Source organism: Leguminivora glycinivorella, chromosome 5, assembly GCF_023078275.1.
Source record: "Leguminivora glycinivorella isolate SPB_JAAS2020 chromosome 5, LegGlyc_1.1, whole genome shotgun sequence".
In the NCBI taxonomy this organism is placed as follows: Eukaryota; Metazoa; Arthropoda; class Insecta; order Lepidoptera; family Tortricidae; genus Leguminivora; species Leguminivora glycinivorella.
In genome coordinates this window covers 6,902,832-6,924,731 of record NC_062975.1, presented here as the reverse complement: position 1 = coordinate 6,924,731, position 21,900 = coordinate 6,902,832, and the positions used below count along the sequence as shown (strand labels likewise).

The 21,900-nt window shown below is 37.7% G+C and overlaps 1 protein-coding gene across 4 annotated transcripts in view; it reads right to left on the bottom strand.

The window, feature by feature from the left end:
• Positions 1–240: 240 nt before the first annotated feature.
• LOC125226143 (cystinosin homolog) overlaps positions 241–21,900 on the bottom strand; it is a 68,417-nt gene continuing 46,757 nt past the window's right edge. For 2 of the 4 annotated variants that reach the window (XM_048130034.1, XM_048130033.1), the window contains 5 exons: positions 18,205–18,324; positions 16,336–16,506; positions 12,676–12,896; positions 10,467–10,574; positions 9,509–10,161 (listed from right to left, as the gene is read on the bottom strand). In XM_048130034.1, the coding sequence (XP_047985991.1) occupies positions 10,119–10,161; positions 10,467–10,574; positions 12,676–12,896; positions 16,336–16,506; positions 18,205–18,324 (663 nt within the window). In that variant the 3' untranslated portion in view covers positions 9,509–10,118. Of the gene's footprint in view, positions 406–9,508; positions 10,162–10,466; positions 10,575–12,675; positions 12,897–16,335; positions 16,507–18,204; positions 18,325–21,900 lie in introns of those variants that run through there. The other 2 variants (XM_048130035.1, XM_048130036.1) reach the window with 2 other exon arrangements.

Sequence of the window (21,900 nt, the reverse complement as noted above, 5' to 3'; positions counted from 1 at the left end):
TTTTCACCGCCATTTATTTATAGTCTTAAATCAATGAGTACTTATGTTCGATACGATCACACGCACTGTTGATTACATAAAGTTTGCGCTTACATTAAAATAAAATTGGTTTAAAGTTTTGCTACAAATTGTCTACTAAGCACCAATAGGGTCCACTCATCCACTCACGCACCTTTCAGCGAGACACATCGCAAGCCAATATGCTCGATTGCTCGCGCGGCAAACGTCCAACGTGACGTGTTTGAACCCGTCTATTCGAAAAGGTTCTAACCGTGTAACGTTCACTATCCGTCAGCCGGCGCTCCCTGATAGGACTCGGCCTGCGAGTACTCGTGGTCGGACGGGCTGTCTGCGTTTTCTTGGTCCTCGTTCGAAGTCCCGGGGAGAAGAATGTAACGCGCTTCCCTGTAAAAAGAAAAGAGCCGTTAACACTTTCGCAACTAAGAACCCAGGCGGTGGGCTCTCCTGAACTTTGCCCAGATGCCGAAAACCACGCTGGGCGGGTTCTCGCCATACAAGGGGGTTATAAATTACGACCGGTTTCTGACGTAGTGCGTCTTTTTTGTCTGGTAGGGAATGAGTTAACATTACGTAATCGATGGAATCAGGCGTTACTTTGCGGAAATCCATGTTAATCAAAATCTAGACGATGACTGCTAATCCGCGAATAGATAAATAAATAAATATTGGGGACACCTTACACAGATCAACCGAGCCCCAAACTAAACAAAGCTTGTACTATGGGTGCTAGGCGACAGAAAACATCCATGACTCAGGAACAAATATCTGTGCTCATCATCACACAAATAAATGCCCTTACCGGGATTCGAACCCCGGACCGCGGCTCAGCAGGCAGGGTCACTACCGACTGAGCCAGACCGACCGGTCATATATACCATAGATCAAGCAAACGTATCTACTTAGCGTGTCAAATGTACTCAGTAAAACCCACTGAGTTGTCCGTCTTTAATCGCAGCTTGCAGCTTTCGGGCGTCAATTTTTGTAAGTTGAAGTCAACAAAAACATTAATAATGCCTCGTTACGTAATATTTAATTGCAACAACACAAAAATTATGAATTGGTACTCAAGGGCCTGAGACATATTTAAAATCACAGGCAAGTATTTTGTACATGCAATGAATGTTCATGCAAACGTACAACATACATATTTATACCTAACAACCAAGCACCAAAAATACAAAACTCAAGAGTTGGAGCTATCTATTCGGGGATTCGCAAAGTATTCTTCTAGATTCTTCTTGAAGTGAATAATATGTGACTATGACTGTTGGCGTATGTATCGAACAGCGTTTAACCAATTTTCGACTTTAGGTAGGTACCTACGTAATGTGCTAATTATGACACCATTGCGGTAAATTAGCACAATATGTATAGTACTTTTACACTTAGTAGTATTTTTACAGTTGTATCGTAATTCACTATTTGAATCGCATACGACTCCGATATGTAGTTTTGCGCCAACATTATGCTGCCCGCCGTAGCGCGTAGCAGGAGCGCGTAGGTGGACAAGGTTTTTTCCCAAACTAAAACTCTTCGTAGCACTTTGTTCGGTTACATAAAAACTAAAAAGCAAAAAATAATAAACCTTTGAATTCAGATTTCTTATCGGATTGCAGTAATCTAAACATCCAAATTATAAACAAATCAATTATTTTTGTAGTCGGTACCAGACCTGTTCGTCGCCTTGCTATTTCCTGTTTGGCCCACCCAACCATACGCAGGCTGGCCCCGACTCCAAAAATAATTGATTTGTTTATGATTTGGATGTTTAGATTACTGCAATACGATAAGAAATCTGAATTCAAAGGTTTATTATTTTTTGCTTTTTAGTTTCTCCGTGTTTTTGTAACGCGCTTATTTTTGAAGGCGGTTTTATTTTTTGTTAAAAAGTTTATTTATTTGTTGATTTTTAGTGGTTCCTATTGATATTATATGTATCAGTCCGAATATATGTACAGTAGTGAAAGAATTATCCTTGAACTCCTAACCATTGAGGAGTAGACCTTCCATCATCAGCTCAGCCACAAAAAATTATTACCATCAGGCGTAAATACTGGTGTACCTTTGAAAAATACACTAAAAACATTACATGTGCCTATAATATTTGAAGAGTTCCCTCGATTTCTCCAAGATCCCATGATCAGACCCCAACTTGGTGCCAATGGGACCATCTCGGGGTTATACCTGATCGATTGAAAATCGGTTCAAGATTCTCGCAGATATCGAGTAACATACATACAAAAAAAAAATATTCAGTCGAATTGAGAACCTCCTCCTTTTTTTGAAGTCGGTTAAAAACTGGCCTGGGTCTTACGAGGATAGAGCAAAGTCGTTTGCGCTGTGTATGCTGAAATCTTTAAAACTACGCAACGAATTTCGATGCGGTTTTTTGTTTTTAACCGACTTCAAAAAAAGGAGGAGGTTCTCAATTCGACTAAATGTTTTTTTACGATTATAATATGGGACGGGTTAAAGAAAGGCATCGTCCTTAGTCACAGAATACATATTAGTACAAGTACAGAAAGCCCACTCCAACAGCCCATCTAAAGAAATAACGACTCGCGCTACGATACTATTAAGTTGAAATTCCGACCGCGCAACGCTAAATGCCTACAATTATATTGACGTAGAAGCGCGCTCTCTTTCTATCGCGTAACTCACACCATTTCTGACGATATAGGGTAGTCTCCTTTAAAAAAATAATATAATTTTAATATTTAACTAGTACCTTTTTTATATTGCTCTACTTTAGCTCGAATAAACCTAAGATATGTCTTAGTGGTATGTAGGTTTAATTTTAATAAATTCGCGTGTAACTAGTTAGGAGTTTTTACTTAGAAGTATTAAACCTATTTATTAGTACAATCATATAATGATAAGTAATGGTAATTGGATGTAAACCTTTAATAATAATAACAATATGAAAACAGTTCTTACCTTTCATCGTCCTTAGGGAGCTTAAATAAAGTTAAATTTGGTTCGCAATTCGTGTTGTAACTAAACCTCCACTCACCTTACTTATTTACTTACTTACTTGACTAACCAACAGTATAGCTAACCCCCCTTTAAAAATACCCCGTAAATTTGGCCTTGTGATCGTCTAGCGTGAATAAGTAGAACCCTTCGATGTGAACCGCGATAACTTAGATCCTTTAATGAGTATCAGCTGTATTTTTGACTAATATTTAAAATTTTATTTATTTATATTTTAAAGAAGAATAAAGGTTATTGTAGCATAATAATATAGTGTTATAGAAGAGTATTTTATCAGATTTAGGCCTAGAAAGTTATATGTGAGAAAATTAATGACGTGATGAAGAAATTTTAGAATAAAAGTTAGTGAGTGAAACATACATGAAATAAATATTAAAAAAATATTTTGGTAATCATCCGCTACGCCTTATTAGTGGTCCCGGCTTGGGCAAGGGCTTGCGATACGGTATGGGACCCCTGACCTGATCAAACCACTTTATTAGGATCCTAAGCAAGTAAGCCTGAAGGGCTATCTATCTACGAACTAACCCCTTTTTTGTTTTGTTCCTTTTTCCCTAGCTAAACCCCCCTTTTCCCCAATACTGCTAATAGACCATAACTTCTCGATCTTTCTAATGTTTTATCGAAACACCGAGCAGTTGCTAACATTTATAAGAACTAAGTCTACTAACTTTTCTAAGCTTTTGACTTTCCATCAGTGGACGGCGCTCGCATGCCACTGGGCCCTATAACAAACCTATGCTTTTTATTCCAAAGAATAGTTTGTTTCCCTAACCAACTTGATAGAATTTACCTTGAAAAACCAGTTAGCAACACTAAGTGTCCCGCAGCCACACCGAAAAATCAGAAATTGCTACCACAATTATTAATTTCACTCAAATAAATTAAGTAATAAGAGTTTTTATAAATTACCAGTTTTACCACATATTTTAAGATAGTAAACACCACATTTAAAGTCCATTAAAACCATAATAGTAGTAGTTAAATTATTTCTCCACAATACACGTTGACCGATTATATTCCAAGACCAATCATAAAAGAACTCTACTTTCATAGAAATAGTGTGTGACTCTACCCTAATCCTATCGTTTTCCCTACTCTAGCATATCTGAAACAAAGACCGTCACTTACCATAGATCTAATGTTCAAAATATGCACAAGTGTATCCCTACCATAAGCTGTACAGTTCAGCCAGCGAAGCTGAGATAGGCAACCTATAGGCTTGAGTTCTGATCCCCCCCTCTGCTTTTGCCCGCGGGCTAGGGTAACAGAGAGTAGATCGCCCTATCCGTGTATATATCCAGTATTCTAGGACACACCAGTACCAGCCACATGGGAGACCCAGCTGCGATCAACTTTACTTAGATGTGGATCGATCACAACCGAAATCCCCAGCGACCAACGCCAGCATGGACTAGAGCACCGAGTAAATAAATATAAATATATATAGGACCCCAGCCTCAAATACTGCCGACTTCAGTGAGCAAGGATTACTCCTAATGTCTTTCGTCAATCGTGAAAGTCCTCACTTCCATCTAACAGTTGGACTCTTTGAGACCGGTGAGAAAATACGCTTTTGTAAGTATAGAAAAGCGTCCAAGCCTCCACTTGGAACAAAAAGACTCCTAAACGCCTTATGTTTAACACCGCAAGGTATAAAGCGCTTAGCCGGACAACAGTCTGTCACAAACAATGATCTGGCTTATAACTTTCACAAAATAACCCCATAGAAAATTACTAAATACAATTTTACTGACCAACTAAATAAACGAATGAAGTTTCCTCTACGTGCTATAATCTAAGCTTAGTTTTGCAAGAATTACTCCCTACAAAACCAAACACAGACTTATCTCCAAGCACCAGCCATACATCGACCCAGTCTTTGTATTGCTTGACGGCACTCATGAAACAAAGCACAGAAAACTTCACTACACTTTAATTAAAACGTAAAACTACACTATAATAGAACACTAAAATAAACCCACAACTGACGGTAAAGCAATTCTACCACAGGTCTAAGTTCAACTGTACGACGATATTGTCCCCGCACAATCAAACAGAGACACAATTTCAAAGTTTACAATCACTTAGAATAATTTCCAAGTAAAAACAAACAAAGAAACAATAGCAGAACAACTTCATTCACCAGTATAACACACGAAAGCCAGAGACACTGTTAGTCTTGTAGATATTTTAAGAATGACGCGCGTCGGCTCGCTTGGACCCTTTTATAGCCTCTATCTCCGACTTAAATCCGACATCCGACATCCGACATATCTCCGACCTATCTCCGACATCCGACATATCTCCGACCTAAATCCGACCTATCTCCGACATCCGACATATCTCCGACCTAAATCCGACCTATCTCCGACATCCGACATATCTCCGACCTAAATCCGACCTATCTCCGACATCCGACATATCTCCGACCTATCTCCGACATCCGACATATCTCCGACCTATCTCCGACATCCGACATATCTCCGACCTATCTCCGACCTATCTCCGACATCCGACATATCTCCGACCTATCTCCGACATCTGACATATCTCCGACCTATCTCCGACCTATCTCCGACATCCGACCTATCTCCGACCTATCTCCGACGTATCTCCGACATCCGACCTATCTCCGACTTATCTCCGACTAGGCGGCTATTAAATCGCGCACATAAGAAAAAGATCATAAATGCTTTGTTTACTAAGTCATACGCCCTACGTAATAAAGTTCACGATCATCACGCGGACGTTCGCTTATCAACACGTGCAGATTGCAGCTGTTTTAGAGAGAGACAGAGCTATTGGTATTGATACCTATGTAGTCCAATAGTGGAGTGTTCCGTAAATATTTTTACGTAAATATTATTTTGTGAAAGACTGTTTAAATCAATTTAGTAAGTGACTTCGCAATGAAAGATCACATTTGTTATTAATTGTTACATTGAATGATATATTCAGGAAGTATAATAATCAATATTAGTCATTATTACCTCTCTGACTTGTAATTGGAACCAAGACATAATATCGGAACGCTATGCAGTTGACAACTGTCAATGTCAGTATTTCGTCCATGTGAACGTAGTTTGTTGATAAATACGTTTTTCCAACCTGTTTTACATTAAATAATAGTGAATTTTATCAGTGATGACGTAACTAAACATGTGATTAACCATCAAAGATATTATTTGTTAAAATATTCAATGAAATCCCGAAGGAAATATGCACCAAAAAGTTGGTCAAGGAAAAGTTGATTCGCCGTAAGTTTTATATGTAATAACGAGTCCATTTCCTCGTCATAGACGCTTGTTCTGTTACAGTGTTAAGACAGCTAAACACTGCACAATATTTCCTTGGCCTTTTTTTTTGTTCATTGTTATCAGATTATTAATACTCGTATCAATTCTGTGACAGACAGCGGTCGAATCAGTACGTAGGTATGCGACGAACACCAGTCGATCTATCGGACAAGATCTGTTCATTCAAAATCATCATGGTTCTTAGAATAGGGTTCGTCGCTCGAAGTATTTACCAGACGGTACGTGATGAAATTATGTCAAACTTTTATTTTCCTATCGGATACTGTTGCCCAGGACAGCATTTTAAGATGTTTAAGCCACGTTTTTGAGAATATAACACTTGAGAAAGCTGTAACTTTTGATGGCGCCATCTATACAAACTTGATAGATGCAGACCCCATAAATTATACCTCATGATTTTAAAAACTCATACATACACATTGTACATTATCTGTCGTTTTTTGGAGTTATTCAGTGAGATACGAAAATTTAAGTGTCTTTAAATTTTTTCTTAGATTTTTTTGCAATTTATTTTATTTTATTTTTTGATTACATAAAACAATACCTTTCAATTGACACATTTTTTGTTGAATTAAAGTGTATACCTGTCGGTTGTTATTATTCTAATAATTCACCTAGGATCTATTTACGTTAGTAACTAACATAGGAGAATCCAAACAAACAATATGTTATTTACCCGTAGATAAGGTGAAAAATGTTCGTCAAAATATTGATACAGTAACGTCAGTAACATACTATAGATAATAATGGATATTTTTGTCAAGTTTATCTGTTAACCTATACAATTCTTCAAAGGTTTTAAGGTTAATGAACTGTTTTAGTGTAATAAAAGTATGGAAACGGATTATACCCCGTATAATGAATTTACAATTCATCCCGACGTTTCGAACAGTACAGCATTCGTGGTCAACGAGTGACTGAGGAAAAATTACCATGTGCAAAAGCTACCCACATAGGTACAAGAAATATTAATGAACCATGACCAATAACAGCAAATAATATTTCTAATTTTTCAACCGAAAATAATATTTTAGTGTAGGTAAATAAAAAGGTATCTTTAATAGTCCTAGTCCCAAGCGAACTTCTCAACAGAAACAAGGGAGGAAAGGTCATTCATGTAGTGTTGTTATAAGACTAGTCTTGAAGACTTTTAAACCTTAAAGACTTGCAAACCCTAAAGGTTCACGCTTTAAAGACTCAAGCGTTAAAGGTTTTAGCTCAGAAACGGTTCAGAACCCTAACGACTCAAGCTTTTTATGAGCTCTTAAGAGTGAGAGCTCTAGCCCCCTAAACGTCGAAGGCCTGTGTCAAGCTTAAAGAGCTCAAACAACGAGCTTTATAGGCAGATAGTATTTATTTTTAACCCTTAATTTGACTTCTCGGTTTGGTAGATTTTAGGGTTCCGTACACAATGGGTAAAAACGTAAGTCTATTACTAAGACTCAGATATCCGTCCGCCCGGTCACGTCACCACGCTGTATCTCATGTATCTCAGGATACTAAAAAGTACGGAGCTCTGAGTGGGCGAGTCCGACTCGCACTTGGCCTGTTTTTTTACTTCTGTTGACCTTAGGATCTAGTTTATTAAAAGCTCTTAAGACTTAAATGCTACAAACCTTATAGACTTAAACCTTCAAAGCTTAGGAGTCTTTAAAGCTCGAGGACTAAAGACTCGAGGATTCTGTGCTCGTAAGCAGCAACGCAAACTTATAAGGTTGAGGCTTATATGGTCGAGGCTTTAAGGTTCGAGGCTTAAAGACTCAGAAGTCGCGACTCGAGTTTTGTAGTTTACGCCTCAAAGCTTAAATTCACAACACTACATTCATGTCATATTGTCATAGAATTTTAATTTTAGTACTGATAATGATATTATCGCATTTTGTCATTTCACGTCTTAATCCTTTATCGTGGTCCGATTTTAGCTACCTTTCATCTACCCCTATATTCAAATTCAATGTTAGGCAACTTAGGCACTCACTTATACAGACTTACCTCTATAAATTCTTTATTGTCTGCTAACGAAATGTCATGACTATTTGAAACTTTCATTTATCATTTTAGAAAATCTTTAACTTTAGATTTTGTTTTAGGGCTACTCCACACTAGCGCTTTTGACCGTCGGTATGTAATCAGCACTATGAAAAATGGCGCGACAGTTGCACCTTCGTAGTGTCGATCAGCAGCTATAAAGTTGATTAGACTCTCAGGAGATTCTTATATGGGGTGACCCTTAGTGCGTTTTCACATTATCCGATCCGATATCGGAGGTAGAATCGATATTCCATAGGTATATTTAAACCACCATCTTTGATTTTTGGCTTTAAAATCCTTCCTACATCCGATATCGGATCGGATAATGTGAAAACGGACTAAAGCTCTATCATCATCATGTCAACCCTTTATCGGCCACTGCTGAGCATAGGCCTCTCCTCTAGTACGCCATGTATCCCGGTTCTGAGCTAGTCTCATCCAGTTGTGACCCGCAATTTTGCTACGGATGACACTTACTACTGAGTGGACGACATCCGCAAAAGCTCTCTACGCAGTACTTAGTATTCCTACTACTACCTACCGCAAAATACCTATCTTCGCCTTATAACTATTATTTTTTGCAAAACCTGACCAGATTTCAGCTCTTACAAAGCCAGACAAAATTGCGTAGGTAGATAATGTATAAATATCCTAACATTCGGTTTTACGGTATTCACATGTAGCTTTGTCTGCAGTCGAAAAAGAATAGAGTGCAGCTATCTTGAGATGTATGAGTATTCATTTCTGTCATATTCTAAAATTAACGCAATGGCTTCGTCGTCAAACAGGAATGCCACCTTCTTGAGGTGCTTGTATTTCATTCTAACTAATATGGCTCTGTGGTCCAAGGAGGATCGTGGCCTCCAAAACGTGAGCACGCCACTTATCTCGATCCTGCGTTGATACCTTCCTATATGAAAACCTACCGAAATATGTCGATACAAAAATACTCATAATATCATTGTGTCTATTAAAAAAATCTGTATATAGGTATGTATAGGAGCATAGCCATAGTTCAAGTTATTTTTCGTGTGTTGTTTTGCTTTATGTAGTGTAATGTTTATGTTTTTTTATATATATATTTGATTAAGTATAGTAATAAACTAGTCTAAATTGGACTGAGGGAGAAGGAAAACACAGCAAAGCCAAAATTCGTTTATTTATAAACAAGAAAAGTTACAGCGTTCGTCTTAATTCTATGTTAATTGATCTAATTAAAATTGTACACAAATAAAGACCTAATTTAAATGTGGTATGCGGGAAAAGGATGGGCTTTTTAATAATATCCGGTCATATTTTGAGTTGAAGAATAAAATAAAATGTCATCGAAATGTACACATTTTAATATAAAATGCGCCATTCAATATAATGTCATCACAGATCTTTTCGAACGAATGACCGTGTCATTCAATAACAATTTAACAACACAAATATATTTATGATATTATTCACGATTTGAAATTTCTTTCCTACCTAATGTAAAATACAGTCAAAACAGTCAATTATTAATCTATACAAATTTGGATTGGTCCCTGTTACTACCAATGTCTAAAAATATAATATATCTTAGCTACAAATAAGGAAGAAATCTATAGGTACCTTTCAGGTATTTTCTTGAGCAAGCTAGACATAATTCTAGGTAGACTTATGGGCGGATAAGTTAAAAGTGTATGGCATTGCAATAAAGCTATCAACCACATTAAATAACCTAATTTTTATAACTACAGGATCCTGAGCTGCTTCCAGCCTTCATCACGCTTTGCCATTGAGATCGTACTTCTTTTCATCGGCATTCCTAAAATATAAACAAATAATTAATATACAATAGTAATATAAAACTAATGACTAGAAACATGAGCACTCGGAATGTAATATTTATTACAAATAAAATAAGATTATGTGGGACTAACAATAAAATTCAATGTGCAATGATCGATGAACGGTTTTATGCCAAAAATAACTAGTAATATTTTATCGTGCTCAGGCATCAAGTCAATTTGTTATGTTAAACTAAAACAAGAAATTAAGATTAGGTTAGTAGAAGTACGGAACAAGGTTTAATCCAGCGTTACCGTAGAAATACAAAAGCCTGATACATACCAATTATGGACCAATAAAAAGTACTCCCGCCCGTCACCACTCCGCGTTTCCCCTTGACTCGACTCGTCACTACTGTTACTGTCTACTACATCAAAATCGTTGGTCTCTCTGAAATATCAATCACAAAAACACATTTCTTTTAACTTCATAAAAAAATAACTTTAAATACCCCATTTTTCGGTTGTAAAAGCTAAGCGTGTTTGATGGTTGTGTTCCCGTGTTGAAATATTGTTTATGATTTAATTTTAAAATTATTGAAATCACAAATAATATTTCTCCGCATGTGTAGAATGTGTGTAGTGACCAATGTAATTTTTTGCGTGAACTCTCTCTCATATATATCCACTTCATGTCGTCTTTAGGTGTCTTAACATTCTGACAAGTAAAAACGTCTTCAATCGATGTCGATCCAGAGGCCGTGAGTTCAATCTCACCCTTTTCCACTTTAAAATTTTGTCTTTACGTGTTTTTTGCTGAGTCTTGTGATCTATCTTTGAGCCTCCCAATTGTGTTTAGTCTTGTTAGTGCTCGCCCATTCACTCCTTGGTCCATCTCGTTGCCTTTTACGTCTCTTGTTCCACGAATATATTTTACCTATAGACTGTTTTGAGAGGCATGGCATATGCGTCATTGAGTCAAAGTAGACACAGCACTTTTTTTTTTATTTCAGTGTTTCATTTCTTATTTATAATTCTGATGAGCTTCGTTCAACGTGTTGGCTCTTTATAGCATAACATCGTTGTCATGTTTAGCGTTGAATCAGGTATATCGTGGATATGACGTGGATTTTATCTCTTTTTCGATTCTTCGTGGAAAATTTTAATTCGTTTCTTAACGATATATTAGAGTAAGAAGAGTTTAGTAAGTACAGTACAGTGTTAATAGAGCGTCTTAAGTATATGTTAGATAGCCCGACACCGAAAAATGAAAAGTGGATTTAAAATAGAAAAGAGGAAATCATCCACTTTTCACTGAAGAAGCAATAAACGAAACACAAGACGTAATAACGAACAATACAAGTTGCCAGGTTTTGGAATGGTTAATAATTTATTTGGTGTTAAATTTAATTAGGTTATCAGAAAACCAACGTGATTTTAATTGAAAACATCTACATAAGAAGATTTAATTGTCATTGTCATATAAAAAAAAAGCAAACTAATTTACCTTACATGTTTATAATATAATGAATCCAACACAATTCGGCTTCCGAATCATCTTGTGTTATCACGTCATTATTATTTATTTTATTCATTCATAAGTACTATAATTTTACGTGCCTTAAGAATCGTAAATTCAGGTTCATAGAACCATCAGACACCTGACAGGCACCGAATATTTTTTTAGGTCCAACCAATCCACCCCTGGCAACTCCACCGGCATCTAAACTCAAACACACTGAATTTGTCAGTAGAAAAAGGTAATAAATCCAAGTTTTAATAGAAGTCAACTCTTTGTGCCTCCATTTTTTTCGCAAAACTCTTATAAGATTAGGACTAGCACATGATTGGTGCGAAATTGTGCCATCGCCACGTAGACTACTCGGCCTTATGTCGTTATGAGAATTAAAAAAAGACTTGTGATCTACGACGGGGCGAGATACTACCGCGCGAATAGGCTAGTTTCCTACTAGTCAAATCAACTTTTTTTTAAGAACTGTCAAAACGATTTGCTAATATGGAATTAGGTACTATGAAATACCTACTGAGTCACATCACGGTCAATTCATTTACTTTATATGTTTCTCTTCGACGTATTAAATAGAAATTATGTCCAAACATAACTACTGTCCATATTTTTCTTCTAATTATGTGGTGCTTTATTTCGTGCACTGTATAAAATATTTTATTTTCAGTATAGGAAACTAGCCTATTATGTGCTAGCCCGTAGAAAAGTGACTAAACATTCACGCTTCGTAGTGTATCGCTCTTCCATGCGACAAAGAGAGGACGATACACTATGGAGCCTAGTGGATTGACTTCTTGTCTACGCAGCCTGTTCGGTCTTGCAAATCAGTTAAGCACTGGTCCCACCGCGAGCTAGTAAGCTATGAGCTATCGGCTATAAAAACGAACAAAAGATAATCACTCCCGTGCAAATAAAAGACTAGCTCACTGGGCGAGTAACTATGATCAGTGCCTTATAAGCATTTTTTTAATACATTTCCCTCCCTTTTCTACTGACAAACTAGTAGCGCCATCTACAAACTGACCTGTAAAACACATAGTGCTGCAGAATGAAGAACACGTCAAACACGAGCGAGAACAGGCCGAGGCCAAACTTGGTGGCGTCTCCGAAGAAGGAGATCCAGTCGTTGTAGTTGTACGCGTTGAGGACCATTTGGAAGATGGAGAGGAAACCGCCAGTGAAGTCTAGGAAGATGTTGCCGATGCTCCAGCCCACGGTGGATTTGCGCTTGTAGTTCATGTAGGCCTGGAACATGATGGAGATATTTAAGGAGCGAGTTGGAGCATAACATTTCATTTGATGGTTGACCATTGTGGTGTTGAAGTTAAATAGTACATTACGTACGATACAAGTGCGAACGAATTTCCTTTTCGCGCGTGTATCGTACGACGTTTTTCAGTACAGATGAGCCTCCGAAGTTTCGACCTGGCATATAATGAACCACTTCTCGCACTAGTGCGTAAAAAACACCATCTGTACTGAAATAGTACATTACGATACAAGTGCGTAAAAAAGGAAGTTCGAAACGAGTGGCGATAAATTAAAACACGACCGAAGGGAGTGTTTTAAATCGTCACGAGTTACGAATTTCCTTTTCGCACGTGTATCGTACGACGTTTTTCAGTACAGATGGCACTTCGAAGTTTTGACCTGACATATAATGAACCACTTCTCGCACTAGTGCGTAAAAAAAACACCATCTTTACTGAAAAATAAGTTTTTTGCAAAAAGTTTCATTTTTGGCACAAGCTTTTATCGCCGACTGTGCCTTTCTTTCAACAGTCATCTAATGCTCCTCGTTTCTAATACAAACCCCATTACTCGATGGGGTGCGACGTTTCATAACAGAGTTCCTATGACCACCTTTCTGCTCCATCATCAGATCAGCTTCATGATACCATAATATTGCATCACGTGATTTACATATGTGTGTAAAATTTCAGCTCAATCAGAAACCGGAAAGTGGGTCAATTTAGCTTCTACGTTTTGACCCAAACTAACAAACTAACAAGGCAAGTTGAATAAAAGTTTAGCTTAGCTTAGCTTAAAAAATAAGCTAGGTATTGCGTAATGAATGAATGAATTGAGAAACACTTGATTCCAGCAGGCAAGCACGGTCGCGTGATAAAGGATATAACGTGAGGTCGTCCTTTTCGCACTAGGGACTTGCGATAGGGACACACCGACGCGATAAAGTTTATCCAACTAGTGTGCTACGCCCACAGAGTTTCAAATAACGGCGCGCCTTTACGATTAGCAGTAGGGATGGGAATGGGACATGTATATTATAGACAATGGTACCGGTACCAGTACTGTGGTGAATTTGTTTTGCAACAAATTATAATATTATAATTAAATTATAATAAGGCCTAGTTACCCTTCGGGTTGGAAGATCAGATGGCAGTCGCTTTCATATAAAACTAGTGCCTACGCCAAATCTTGGGATTAGTTTCCAAAGCGGACCTCAGGCTCCCATGAGCCGTGGCGAATGCCGATGCCGGGATAAGTGGGATAACGCAAGGAGGATGATGATTGTGATAGCACCTCAATAAAAATCATTCTAGTAACTAGTAACTAAACTGTGCATTTTTACTTACGTTTACTAAGTTAAATTACCAACTAAATATTCCAAACTAATCAATCAACTAAATAACACTACAGATTCTAGATAATTATTCACAATTACAGATCTGCTTTCTTTTATATTTCATAAAATGGTAGCACATGGTACGAACGGTAGTACGAAGTTCCCGCACAGACATAAACTAACATGGCCCCATCCCTAGTCGTTTACGTGAAAGGGATAGCATATCGCATTGTTAACTAGGCAAAAAGGGATGGACGCGCCTCGGCGCCGCTCAGTACAACCATATTGACCAGTATAAATGAACTCCGCGGATAATAAACAATATTCAACAAAATAATTAATTTGACTTAACTGTGGAATGTTATTCCATCTTTTTTATATGTAGAAGTGTTAGAAGACTTGCCACACCACTTTATGCTGCAAGAGACCATTGTTTGCAACCAAATTTGATTATTTAAGATTTTTTCCCGAGCGGACACGAACACTGTTAGCGGGTCGTATACTTGGGCGCTACTGATCGGTGTCGCACGCGTTCAGACTTTTATAAACCTGATTTGTCGTATGCTTGGTGACCGCGAGTCGCCCTGTAAGGGCCGTCTTGTTGTATTGGTCTGTGGCTACGCCGATGACGAAAAGATAAGCAAAATCGAAACAAGAGTAAAAATGTACAATATACAATTATAAACATGTTTTCAAGTGTTGTTTCATTTTCCAAAACCAGCGCGCTTCCTAATACTTCGCGGTATGTGGCGGATGCTCATGGTAGCTTACCTGAGAGACATATTTGGTCCTTGATATAACTGCAGTAGCACAGAATTAGAAAGTCGATACTCCACCAGGGGCGGCTCACTCCGCGAATTCAATGTCGACTGCTCGCGTGCGGTCCGTTTGTTAATGTAGGTATGAATTTAGAATGGCGGCATTGTGTGAATATCAAAGGGAGAGAACCTTCTGTACTTGTAGTATTATGTATTCTGTGACTCCACGGTGCCTACACCACCCAAGATGGCGAGTCGAGACATTTCTTCACACTGCTAAGAATCTTAGACATAACCTGAGGAACATATTTGATGAGTGTGATAGCTAGCTTGATGTAACTGCAGTAGTATAGGAAGTCTAGCCACTCCACGGTGCCAACGCCTCCCAAAATGGCCGTCACTGTCACTACAAGACCAGACTCGATAACAATCGTATGTAATTTACCTGAGGAACATATTTGATGAGTGTGATGGCTAGCTTGATGTAACTACAGTAGTACAGGAAGTCGAGCCACTCCACGGTGCCGACGCTACCCGGAATGGCCGTCACTATGACTACAAGACCAGACTCAATAACAACCGTATGTAATTTACCTGAGGAACGTATTTGATGAGTGTGATAGCTAGCTTGATGTAACTGCAGTAGTACAGGAAGTCGAGCCACTCCACGGTGCCAACGCCTCCCAGAATGGTCGTCACTGTGACTACAAGACCAGACTCGATAACAATCGTATGTAATTTACCTGAGGAACATATTTGATGAGTGTGATGGCTAGCTTGATGTAACTGCAGTAGTACAGGAAGTCGAGCCACTCCACGGTGCCGACGCTAGCCAGAATGGCCGTCACTGTGACTACAAGACCAGACTCAATAACAATCGTATGCCAGTTACCTGAGGAACGTATTTGATGAGTGTGATGGCTAGCTTGATATAGCTGCAGTAGTACAAGAAGTCGAGCCACTCCACGGTGCCGACGCTAGCCAGAATGGCCGTCACTGTGACTACAAGACCAGACTCAATAACAATCGTATGCAAGTTACCTGAGGAACATATTTGATGAGTGTGATGGCTAGCTTGATGTAACTGCAGTAGTACAGGAAGTCGAGCCACTCCACGGTGCCGACGCTAGCCAGAATGGCCGTCACTGTGACTACAAGACCAGACTCAATAACAATCGTATGCAAGTTACCTGAGGAACGTATTTGATGAGTGTGATGGCTAGCTTGATATAGCTGCAGTAGTACAAGAAGTCGAGCCACTCCACGGTGCCGACGCTAGCCAGAATGGCCGTCACTGTGACTACAAGACCAGACGCAATAACAATCGTATGCAAGTTACCTGAGGAACATATTTGATGAGTGTGATGGCTAGCTTGATGTAACTGCAGTAGTACAGGAAGTCGAGCCACTCCACAGTGCCGACGCCGCCTAAGATGGCAGTCACTACGGCTACAAGGACGAAGACGCCCAGGATCCCGCGTCCCGCTAGCGATACTCGCTGATCCTCGCGCTGTAAATAGAAACGAGTACGATTAAAAATCTCGCGAGCGCAGCGTCGGACCAACTGCATGAAAAGACGCCTCGTCGACGTCGCGCCGACGCGGCGTCAGGCTTTGACATATAAGGGGACCCTAATAATAAAAACAATACAAAACATTTTCTTAAAACGAATTCTAAGACATGACCTATGATCAGAGGTCGAAAACAATGAGCTGATTGTTTTATAATATGACGAAATATATGTCAAATTATAAGTCCTATGGATTACCCTGTATACATACAGTAACTTTTTTCTTATTCTTATTGGTCGCGACACTACACTACAAATGAGCTATGCTCAGTCTAAAAATAACGGTATTTTGTGAGTACTTTATAATATACAAAATAAGCATCACCAAAATTTCTTATCTAAATTAAAGCAGCCACTGAGTGACATTGGTAACGAAAACGATTAAATAGCAATAATTGATTATCTCTGAATTAAGCTGTATGCTCTAAAAATATTCTAGAATATATTCTTTATTGCCTGAGAAACTACACTTCATGTTACATAAGTCAAAATGTTGACCCTTAAACGCGATGCTATGGCCGCCATTTTGACAACTGGAATCATAGATGAATCGCGCAGACATGACATGTAGGTAATAAGGTATAATAATTGTGATCATATTCTGTTTTCAATATATAATATAAAAATATTTATTTCAATTTATAGTTTTGAATATTACACAGTTCTAATACGAATTTTAGGCGATAATATTATACAATAAGCATGATTTTAAATTATTTCTGAATTATAATTCTCATTATGGACCAAAAATAGTGACAACAAAACTGAAATAGTATTATAGTATTTAATGCAACCGGTGTTAAACCGGTGCAAGGGAGGTAAAACAAGGTGAATGGCGCGATTATTATTCTGAGCGACAGACTCTTACAAAACTAATTTTAATCAAAGGAAATTAAAATTTATGAAAAAAACAATTACTTATTTTTATTTCACTGAGTAGAAATTAAATATAACACAATGTATAATAGTGCTAAAAATAAACTACTTAGTATTTCACACACAAAGTATAAAACAAAGGTCTACACTAAAAGTGTCGCGTCTAGGTGGTCAAGTCTTACTCTATGACACGGTCCGCTTCACGCGCATGCGCCTCGCGCTGCCGCCGCTGCCGGCCGGCGCACAGAATATGTTCGAGTTGTCATTTCTAGTACGTAGTACATAGTAGTTCAATGCATTTAGTCAACATAAGAGCAACATGATAGCTGGTCCCACCAAAAGCGAGAAAGCGAGGAACTATCGGCGTTAGAAACGAACAAAAGATAGTCGCTCCCGTGTAAATAAAAGAGACGCAATGATAGTGCGAGCTCACTCTCTCTCTCTCTTTTATTTACACGGGAGCGACTATTTTTTGTCGTTTCTATCGCCGATAGCTCCTCGCTTACTCGCGTTCAATAGGAAATCTTTATAATTTATTAGAAATAGAAATTAATTTAGAAATTTAGAACGTGCAGGACATCTAATCAATTTGTAATTTATTTATTCAATGTGCATGAAAAAAATGATTGAATAAGTATTAAAATGGAAAAAATGTGCACGCCTGCATGCAGGTTGTATATGCACGGAAAACAGCCTTAAGACCTACCTTCTTACCATATTCAACCAAGATATTTCATATTTCATAATAGTTAACGTGATTACCTCATAAATGAAGCACTGTACAATCGTAATGAGCGTGGCGAACACGGCGTGCAGAGAAAAGAAGACGTCATTCAGTTGTACTGGGTTCAAACTCTTCGGGTGTCGAGCGAAGTATTCTGCCTGGAATGGAGAAAAGATAAATAAATAAATATTATAGGACTTTCTTACACATATTGACTGAGTCCCACGGTAAGCTCAAGAAGGCATGTGGTATGGGAACTCAGACAACGATATATATAATATATAAATACTTATATACATAGAAAACATCCATGACTCAGGAACAAATATCTGTGCTTATCACACAAATAAATACCCTTATCGGGATTAAAACCCGGGACCGCGGCTTAGCGGGCAGGGTCACTACCGACTACGCCAGGCCGGTTATGATAATATAGTACATTACGATACAAGTGCGCAAAAAAGGAAGTACGAAACGAGTAGCGATAAATTTAAAGGCGACCGAAGGGAGTGTTTTAAATCGACACGAGTTACGAATTTCCATTTCGCACGTGTATCGTACGACGTTTTTCAGTACAGATGGCCCTCCGAAGTTTCGACCTGAAATATAATGAAACACTTCTCGCGCTGGTGCGTAAAAAAAACATCATCTGTACTGAAAAAAGATGTTAATACATAGTCTTAACAAGGTACTCATGGACCCTATTAGGGCGTGGCAACTTGTTTATATGCTACACTAACACACGAACACTGCACACATTTTACTAGGGCACAGATAGTAGAAATAAATAGATAGTCATGGGGCAATCTTACACAAACTGACCAAGCTCAAAAGTTAAATAACATCAAAAATACACCCCTGACTCAGGAAATACACGTGCTCATTAAACAAATAATGATCTTCCAGGATTTGAACTTTCGGACCATCGGTTCAAAGACAGAGTCCCTAACTGCTACATATAGTATACTATAGGAGGTCAGGCCAATCGTCAATGGAAGAATCTTGTAATTAATGTGATTTTAATTTTTTCTTATTCTCAGACTAAGTAGAAATGGAACTAATTTTTTTTATCATAGCAACACTTAACTGTTGTCATTGAAAAGTGTCGAAATCTGTCAAAATAGTTGCCACATGCAAACCGTTTTGCATAGACGGTGGCGCCTCTATTATTTGCTATTCTTTTTTCCAGGCTGTACGTCAATTATTTATACATTCACTAGATCACGAAGGACATAAATATAATAACAGCTGATAATATAAAACATAAATAACACTGATAGGAGAAATCGTGCACCGAAATCAAACACGTTTCTCTCACAGCTGACGAATATCGATATAATAATGATGCCAGGTATATTATTTATAATATGTATGTGATAACACTGATAACGTATCATTATATCTTAACAATAATTAGATTAACTCATTATAGCATTATAGCCTAGCCCGACATATGGCACCCAATATTGAATGGAATAGAGAAAAAATAATCCATACTAATATTATAAATGGGAAAGTGTGTGTGTCTGTTTTTGTTTGTCCGTCTTTTTAGGTGGAGATAGTTGAAGGTATGGAGAGTGACAAAGGCTACTTTTTGTCTCCTTCTAACGCGAGCGAAGCCACGGGCAAAAGCTAGTAAGCTATATAAACTTTCGTGAGACATATTCAAATAATTAATGAATCTACGGTTGTACTCGCGTTATTATATCGCTATTGCCGGGTTCGAATCCCGGTAAGGGCATTTATTTGTGTGATGAACGCAGATATATTGTTCCTGAGTCATGGATGTATTATATGTATATAAGTATTTGTATATTATATACAGTACCGGTCAAAAATTTAAGTTCACTCCTTGTTTTCAGTACAATTGACTGCTTTAGAGAGATAGTTTTTTGTAGTTCAGACGTCAAAATTTGTTTCGTAAACAATTTATATTTTTTTAACATCTGTTTCCCTCAAATCTTATAGGCTAAATAATTATTTGGCCTATATTATCTGGCTAAAACTGTGTTTCGTGTAAAGATGTGTCTCAATTAGTGGCAAAGGCAAGGCCATAAGTATAACTAGCATTTTGCCGTCATGTTTATTAGATTTTAGTGAAAGAAAGGTACGTGAATTGTGTCTAACTAAGTAAAACAAATCTCCACAAAACAATAAATATAAGTTGAAAACATATTTCGACTACCAAACCGAAGATAATTACCGTACAAAAGTACTCATTTGTACCGAAATCAAAGGGTGAACTCAAACATTTGACCGGTACTGTACATCGTTGTCTGAGTACCTGCAACACAAGCCTTCTTGAGCTTAGCGTGGGACTCAGTCAATTTGTATAAGAATGTCCTATAATATTTATTTATTTTATTTATTTATTGCTGCGACATGTTAATAATGTGAGTACAAGTAGTACAACCGTAGATTCATTAATTAATATAGCATTAATAATAAAGCTCTAAAGTAGTATGGGGTTCTTCAAAAAAGGAGTGTAAGCTACAAGTTTTTAATGGATCGGCAACGCGCATGAGTTGCAGGCGTCCATAGGTTACAATAACCGCTTTCCATCGTATGCCTAAAATTCTGAGCCCTAAAATTCCAAGTTAGTATGGTAATGGTAAAATATCACTATAACTGATCATAGTGATCATTATTACTCATCACATCACATAACATTAGGGTGATGCAAACGAAAAATACTGAACGAAAAATGTTGTTTATCATTAGTATTTATTGTAAAAGTTAAATAACGATTAAAGTTTAGCCAAGCCTATAGAAGATTAACCAAATTGTAAAAGTCTAGTTTGAGCAACAGAATATGTTCGTTTTTACAAGTGGAAACTGTTTGGTTTGTTTAAAAAATAAAAAAAATACGCGCTTAACTTATCAATATTATAAATTTTCGGCACTTGCGAGGGCATAAACCTGAAATACAAATTAGTATGCTTGTGGTCCGATAAAATATAAAAGGGAGTGCATAAATGAATATGAAACGATTCGTTTAATTTAATACACGTTCGATCGATAATTTGGGCACCTATGTTTACAGGCGAGTGACGCGAGGTCATCGCTGTGGCGTATTATTATGAAAACAACCAAACTTAATTTTTAAATAATACTTTGTCAATAACAGGTAGCCTGGTGATGAATAGACACGTTGAAAAGAATGGAATGTTTATACATTTCGAGGCACGCGACTATCTGCTAGTTTTCAAACTGAGGTATCGTGCGCCGGGTATTATGAAAACAGTATATTGCCCATGCCTGCTGCTAAAAAAAAATACTTCCTCTGCAAGTTTGTGTGCCAATGTGCGAAAGAAAGAGTATTGCTAGCTATCCATTAATCGGTCAGAGTTAATAATTTTGGAATGAGAAGTAGCCGAAAATTAGCTATTATTATAGAAAACCTATTACCTAAAAAAAATACTTCCTCTGCAAGTCTGTGTGCCAATGTGCGAAAGAAAGAGTATTGCTAGCTGTCCATTAATCGGTCAGAGTTAATAATTTTGGAATGAGAAGTAGCCGTATTAAAATGCATGAACAGATAAATGTGGAGCTCACTAGAAACAGCGCAATTTAATAGAGTAACGCCCCTGAAATAAAATTACATATATGAGTAATATTACGTTAGTAGACATTGCGGGACACCTTACACAGATCGACCCAGCCTTAAAATAAGCATAGCTTGTACTATATGTACTCGTACAGTCAACCAATCAAGTCAACATCGTGCTTTATTT